The sequence below is a fragment of the Misgurnus anguillicaudatus genome, chromosome 12 (assembly GCF_027580225.2).
Source record: "Misgurnus anguillicaudatus chromosome 12, ASM2758022v2, whole genome shotgun sequence".
Taxonomy (NCBI): Eukaryota; Metazoa; Chordata; class Actinopteri; order Cypriniformes; family Cobitidae; genus Misgurnus; species Misgurnus anguillicaudatus.
The window spans coordinates 36,103,806-36,111,192 of NC_073348.2; the positions used below are offsets into that span (position 1 = coordinate 36,103,806).

General features: G+C 39.1%; 2 protein-coding genes across 2 annotated transcripts; both read left to right on the forward strand.

Annotated features, from left to right (window-relative positions):
• Positions 1–237: 237 nt before the first annotated feature.
• Positions 238–1,290, forward strand: LOC129446613 (trace amine-associated receptor 13c-like). Its single transcript, XM_055207806.2, has one exon. The coding sequence runs from the start codon at positions 238–240 to the stop codon at positions 1,240–1,242; it is 1,005 nt and encodes a 334-aa protein (XP_055063781.2). The 3' UTR covers positions 1,243–1,290.
• A 1,709-nt stretch (positions 1,291–2,999) lies between these two features.
• On the forward strand, positions 3,000–3,968 carry LOC141369211 (trace amine-associated receptor 13c-like). The gene has a single exon (XM_073874769.1). It carries the CDS (start codon positions 3,000–3,002, stop codon positions 3,966–3,968), a length of 969 nt encoding a protein of 322 aa, XP_073730870.1.
• The last annotated feature ends 3,419 nt before the right edge of the window (positions 3,969–7,387 follow it).

The window sequence follows — 7,387 nt, forward strand, 5'->3', positions numbered from 1 at the left end:
CCATTCAGAAATATTTATTCGTAGGCAGAACCGATTAAGAGTCTAATAAAAAACTGCTAATTTAAAAGAAAACACACTTAGAGGGTTTTGCATCTGAGCTCATTATTTACATTTAAAAAGGAAAATGTTTTTTTAAAAAAAGGAAAAATAATATCCACAATGTTGCATCAGAGTGGGTGGTGAATGGGTTGAGTCAGTCTGACCCTGACAATGTATAAATAAGAGAACAGTAAGGAGATGAAATCAAACTCCCATCAGGAGGAGACTTTACTCATGGCCTATGAGACAGAAGATCATGAGACTCAATACTGCTTTCCTGCCATCAACTCATCATGCATCAAGACAAAACGCTCCACACATGAATACAATATCATGTATGTGTTTCTTTCATTGCTGTCAGTATGGACTGTGTTTCTGAATCTGCTGGTGATCATCTCCATCTATCACTTCAAGAAGCTTCACACTCCAACCAACATGCTCATTCTCTCTCTGGCTGTGGCTGACCTGCTCGTAGGACTTATTATCATGCCCTTGGAAGCAATTAGGTTGATTGAAACATGTTGGTACTTTGGAGACACTATCTGTAGACTGTTTATAATAATCATGGGATTGCTCATCTGTACATCTCTGAGTAATTTAGTTTTAATAGCTGTTGACCGTTATGTTGCTGTGTGTCACCCTCTGCTGTACCCACAGAAAATAACAATGACTAGAACAATTATTATTATCTGTGTTTCTTGGTTCTGCTCTTTAGCTTATAACATTTCAGTTATTATAACTAACTCACAAAGAAAATACATGTGTTATGGAGAATGTACCGTTATAATTACTTTTGCCTTGACAATCATTGATCTGTTCCTGTCTTTCCTGTTTCCTTGTACCATCATTATAACTTTATATTTGAGAATCTTCTATGTCGCACATCAGCAAGTGAAAGTTATAAACTCTCTGATGAGGAGTGGAAAACATCTAACAGAAGGTTCAGTGAGGAGGAAATCTGAGAGCAAAGCCGCTCTGACATTAGGAATCATTGTGATGGTTTATCTGTTTTGCTGGATTCCCTATTTTATTTTAACTCTAACACCAAACACAAGCAAGACTTCTGTTATAGCCTATTTTATATTATGGATGGTGTATATTAATTCAGGTCTTAATCCACTCATCTATGCTATTTTTTATCCCTGGTTTAAAACGTCTGTTAAACACATCCTAAATCTATCCAAAATATTTAAGCCAGCATAACTGCTATTGGTCTTGTTCATTATAATAAAAATTACGGTTTGGGATTTACTAACATTGTTTGAATCAATCAATGATGGGGTGCAACACAAGATATTACACTTACATTTGCATTGCATTATCTATATATAAGGTCATGGAATGGGCACTCCCATACAAATGTCAACCTTATTATGAAAAGTAAAGATTTAATCGCAAAGCTTTTGACCATACTGAAATCTTAGATGTCAATATTCCGTGTTTTTATTACACAAGCAAAGTCTCTGTTAAAGTTTTTAAAGCATTTCCCTAGCTACATGCACGTGTAAATTTTAGAATTGTCAAATCCATAACATTGCTTCTCCCTCATTTATGCACATACACAAATTTAAATAAACTAAACATGTAATGTTCTTTGAAGTTTGTGCCTTTTATGCACAATTTCACAGAATTATGTTTTATGAATTATTTCTATCAAAAAGTAGTGTTAGTTTTTTTTGTCACATCCAGAACGCATGCATGTTTCCCTCTAAAATAGAAAACATGAGTATAGACTGATATTTTTCTGATGTCTGGACTCTATCATCAGGGATTTAGGGAAATATAACGTTTTAAATAGTAAATGTTTAATATATTGATAATAAAGGCATTCTCTGTGAATTTATATTTCAAGTTTTAACTACAAATGTCACATCCGCTGGGATTCCTTGGTTCGAACTAAGGGAACACACATACTGATAATAATGTATAATGTACCTTGTAATGCACTGTAAGTTACTTTGGATAAAAGCATCTGCCAACTGCGTAAATGTTTATGGAAACTGCAGGCCAACTATATAAATTATAATCTACATGTGTAAAAGTGTATACTAAAAACATAAGTACTCAGATTTGATTCTGATGCCAGAATCAACATTACAGTTGAATGTATAGATGAAACAAGCAAACATGCATACTTACTACTCAGGCACAATGATGATAGCATTCTTTAAAATGTCTTATAAAATAATTAATCAACTTAGTTATGATGAGTTTGTATGTGCATAAATGATTGTTGGCTAACTGAACATTTCTCACATGAACGGGCAAGACATGACACTGACCTGCATGAAGAGCAACTATTGCATCAGTCTGTCAATCTACTTACATGTGAGTTTGTTTCACACTTTTAATGTTGCTTTAAAAAAAGGCAAGACAACACTCTTCAGCCTCCAGAACCATAATTACAGCTAATGTCGTAGCATTCTCTCTGGGTTAACGCATGTAAATAAGCGTGTTCAACTGCATGCGGAGTGCACAAAGCGACTGACAAATGAAATCAAAGTATTGTGAAATCAGACTGCTTGTTATGAAATCAGACTGCTTGTTAGGCTCTCTAGTGGTTCAAGGCCCTACGCAGCTTACGTACAATACCTTGCGTATAGGGAGTATCAGCTCTAGATAGATTTGAGGAGCTCAGATGCAAAACCTGTTAAACCTAAATTTATACAAATGCTTTTGGCATGTATTATATGTTTATCAGATTTGTAGGCAGAATAAATTAAGAGTCTAATAAAAAAAATGCTCATTCACAGGAAACACACTTAGAGGATTTTGCATCTGAGGTCATAATTTACAAACATCTAAAAAGGAAAATGTAAAAAAAAAAAGGTAAAAATAATATCCACAATGTTGCATCAGAGTGGGAGGTGAATGGGTTAGTAACTCTAATCCTGACGATGTATAAATGAGAGAACAGTAAGGAGATCAGATCAAACTCCTATCAGGAGGAGACTTTACTCATGGACTATGAGGCAGAAGATCACGAGACTCAATACTGCTTTCCTGCCATTAACTCATCATGCATCAAGACAAAACGCTCCACACATGAATACAATATCATGTATGTGTTTTTTTCATTGTTGTCAGTATGGACTGTGTTTCTGAATCTGCTGGTGATCATCTCCATCTGTCACTTCAAGAAGCTTTACACGCCAACCAACATGCTCATTCTCTCTCTGGCTGTGACCGACCTGCTCGTAGGACTTATTGTCATGCCCTTGGAGGCGATTAGGTTGATTGAAACATGTTGGTACTTTGGAGACACTATCTGTAGACTGTTTTTATTAATAATGGGATTGCTCCTCATTACATCTCTGAGTAATTTAGTTTTGATAGCCGTTGACCGTTATGTGGCTGTGTGTCACCCTCTGCTGTACCCACAGAAAATAACAATGACTAGAACAGTAATAATTATCTGTGTTTCCTGGTTCTACTCTTCAGCTTATAACATTTCAATTGTTATAACTACTTCACAAAGAAAATATACATGTTATGGAGAATGTACATTTATGATTATTTTTGCCTTGACCATCATTGACCTGTTCCTATCTTTCCTGTTTCCTTGTACTATCATAATAACTTTATATTTGAGAATCTTTTATGTCGCACATCATCAAGTAAAAGTTATAAACTCTCTGATGAGGAGTGGAAAACATCTAACAGAAGGTTCAGTGAGGAGGAAATCTGAGAGCAAAGCCGCTCTGACATTAGGAATCATTGTGACGGTTTATCTGTTTTGCTGGATTCCCTATTACAGCTTAACTCTAACACCAAACACAAGCATGACTTCTGTTATAGCCTATTTTATGTTATGGATGTTGTATATTAATTCAGGTATGAATCCTCTCATCTATGCTATATTTTACCCCTGGTTTAAAACGTCAGTTAAACACATCCTAAATCTATACAAAATATTTAAGGCAGCATAACTTCTATTGGTCTTGTTCATTATAATAATAATTAAGGTTCTGGATTTACTAGCATTGTTTGAATTGGTCAATGATGGGGACCAACACAAAATGTTACACTTAACATTTTGGCAGTGGTTTGCCATATTACAAATAAATGTATAGTTCAGTGGTAAAGCACTGCATTTATTAGGGCAATTACATGCAAAGTCAACCTTATTATAAAAAGTTTTCATCCACAGTTTTTACCATAGTGAGATTTGAGATGTCAATATTTGGTGGTTTAATTACCCATGCAAAGTTTTAAAGCATTTTTTCATATCCAAGTGAAAATTTCAGCAAGGTCACGTCCATAACTTTGCTTCTTCTTCATTAATGCACATATATAAAAAAAATAATTAAATGTGTCACCGGGTGACTATGATGGGGCGGAACCGAAAGTGGCGGAGAAAGGTTCCGCCTGAAGATGGTTTCCGCCCGGGCCCAATTTTTAACCACACATTTTACTTCCTGGTCTCCCTGGCAACACAGATCACGGGCAGATGAGCCACAGGTGTATCAGATTAAGCTGGCAACTCGTGATTGGAGGAGACAAGAGAGAGAAGACCCATAAAAGGTCCAAGGAAAGCACAAACAAGCAGAGTTGTTTCGGGCACGAGCTCCTTTGTTGCCTAGGGCAGACCCAATCACACGCTCCGTCCTTGGAAGAGCCGGAGGGCGCCGTTGATCCACGGAGCGCTTATAGCGAGAGGAAAGAGTGCGGCGGCCAAGAGAGGCGAAAAGGATGGAGCTGTGACATTTAAAGGAACACTGCACCGGAGTGTGCTTCTGAGGTTCTCGTATGCAGTTTGAGGTGCTGTGTTGTGCTCGCCCGGTGCAATTGTTGCGGATTGTTTATCTCTCTCCCAGGCTGAAATGTGTGGCTGTTGTAAACCTTACGGGTTGAAGAGCGGATGAAGATGACTGCAAACTGAAACGCAACAAAGAAGAGGAAAAAGGAGTCAGCGTGAGTGTACACTTGCATGAAAGCCATTGAGATGCATGGATTTACTGTGGTAATCCTGTTAGGGGAAGAAACGCCCCGTTTGTGTGACTAGGAGGCGATCGCCGTGTGAACTGAAACGGAGAACAGTTGAGCCAAACTTACATCATCCGTGAGTATCAAATATTGATTTAGAAGACACACTGCATAATATCTGTCCAGGGCTCAAAATTAACTTTTTTATTTGGTAGCACTGGTGCTCCCAACTTTAAAGAGTTAGGAGCACCAGCAAAAACTTAGGCGCATCCATCCAAAAATTTAAAAGCACCACAACTACAATGTAAATGTTAATAGATTTATTTTATTAAAAATAAAACACCACCACCGGGCTTTACACATCCTATGGCCAGCATTTAAAAGTTGGTCTTCTATTTTATTTTATTTTTTGCTGCATAAATTCTTAAATTAATACCCAAATGCTGTTGAAATAGTATAGCAGCAATAATAATTTACCAATTACAGGTAACATGATTAAGATTGCATAGAAAATCTAGCAAACACGTAAAACACTGATTAATTGTGACATTACAAAAGTGACCCTAATATAGAAGGCTAATATATATTGGTATTGATAACTGCATTACCAGGATGCTTTTACTACTAAATAGGCAATGTTTTAAAAAATACAATAAACACATACCATCAGCATTGTCGTATTCCACAGCAACATGGACCACAAGGATGTTTGTCGAATGTCCATTCACCAGCGCATGCGCACATACACCATCAAACACACTTTGACAGACAGGTCGGTGTCTCTCCATCAATAATAAACACATTTGTCATGACACGTCTTGTGTTTTTGGCACTTTTGCCATGTTTAAGCAAGGTACGTCTGGCGCTTAAAATGTTTTGATTCCGCCATTAACGCCGTTTTACAGGATTTACAGTAAACACAGTAAGTTACATTTTCATAGCGGAGACACTCGAAATCTTTAAGCCACTCTCTCTGAAAGGTTTAACGTCAACTCGTATTTTCCGGTGGTGGAGTTACATTTGAATCCGGATCGTCGTCAAAAAATACAGTAACCTTGGGCCTCCTTTATAAAATGCTGCGTAAAAACCATCCTACATTTGATCTTACGATCATTTAACAAAAATGCGTACGTGTGATTCATAAACCGAACGTACGCGCAGAAAACGCGCTTACCCCTTTCAAATTTATAAACCGCAAATGAACTTGAACTTGTGCGCGCAGCCGAGCAGTTTCAGATCTCCGCCTTTAAACGATGAGTAATTAATGTCAGACATATAAAAAAGCGCATGTCAAGGTTTAAACCCAATGTCAAACAGCAAGAATGGCTTATATTTCCAAAAACTTGCAGCAATCAGACAAGCAAAGTGCGTACGTCTGCTCAGACCCTGACGTGGCGCTAAGCACTTTTCCACGTCAAAGACGGTTTTTATAAATATGGACTTTGCCGTGGATTTTTGCGCACGCACACTTTACGATCAAATCTGTGCGTACGCACGCTTTATAAATGAGGCCCCTTGGCTGTAATCGGCTCGCTCTCGTCATGCTCGCGACGCGTTCGTCTTTTCACATTTCCGCGCTTCACGGCAACAAGGAATGACTGACGCTCATATTAGCCAATCCGCGGTCTTCATTAAACGCAAGAACTTAATGGTGAAATTTGATGGTTATGTATCGTTGGAGAGAACACTGAACCTGGGACAGCGCCAGCACGCAGGATCACAATCAACTAGCGTCACAACAAAATGGGCAGTCGCACAAATGCTCCCAAATATATTTTAAGGTCGCACAGATTAAATTTCGGTCGCATATGCGACCAAAATGGTCGCAATTTCGAGCCCTGTCTGTCGTTTTAGCGATTATCTCCAAGGAAAGGAGAGCGGCCCTACCCCTAAGTTAGCGTGGTGGGTGAGTCGGAGGAACATTTTGCTGGGGCTAACTACAGCGACGCATCTACCGACTGGGCCGTACTAACCATCGCCGAACTGCCCCCGACGAAGTGGAAGAAGGCGGGCGTCTTTAAGTGTACACTTGATTGTGGTGGGTGAGTCTTGGTGCTGTGAAATCTTCACTTTTGACGTGGTGCTGTGTACTGCTGTGTATTGCTGTGTGTCTTGTCAGACAAACCCCCGCTTTCATACGCCTCGTCGAGGGAAACGAAGAGGCTGCCGTGTCCAGTGTCGCTATTCAATATATGCTGTGAGCCTGCCCCAGGCATATAGTAACGGTGTGGTGCCCAGGACGACCCCTCCTTCTGATATCAGAGTGGGTTTAGGAGTGGCGGTGAAGCACTGTTGTAACTCCCCCCCCCAGAGCACGTGCGGCGAAGCCCCCGCAAGGAGAAAAAGGTATGCAGGGAGGACATTAACACCAACACTCATCTTGCTTTTAATTCTGCCTCCAGGAGGAAAAGGAGGGCGCCAC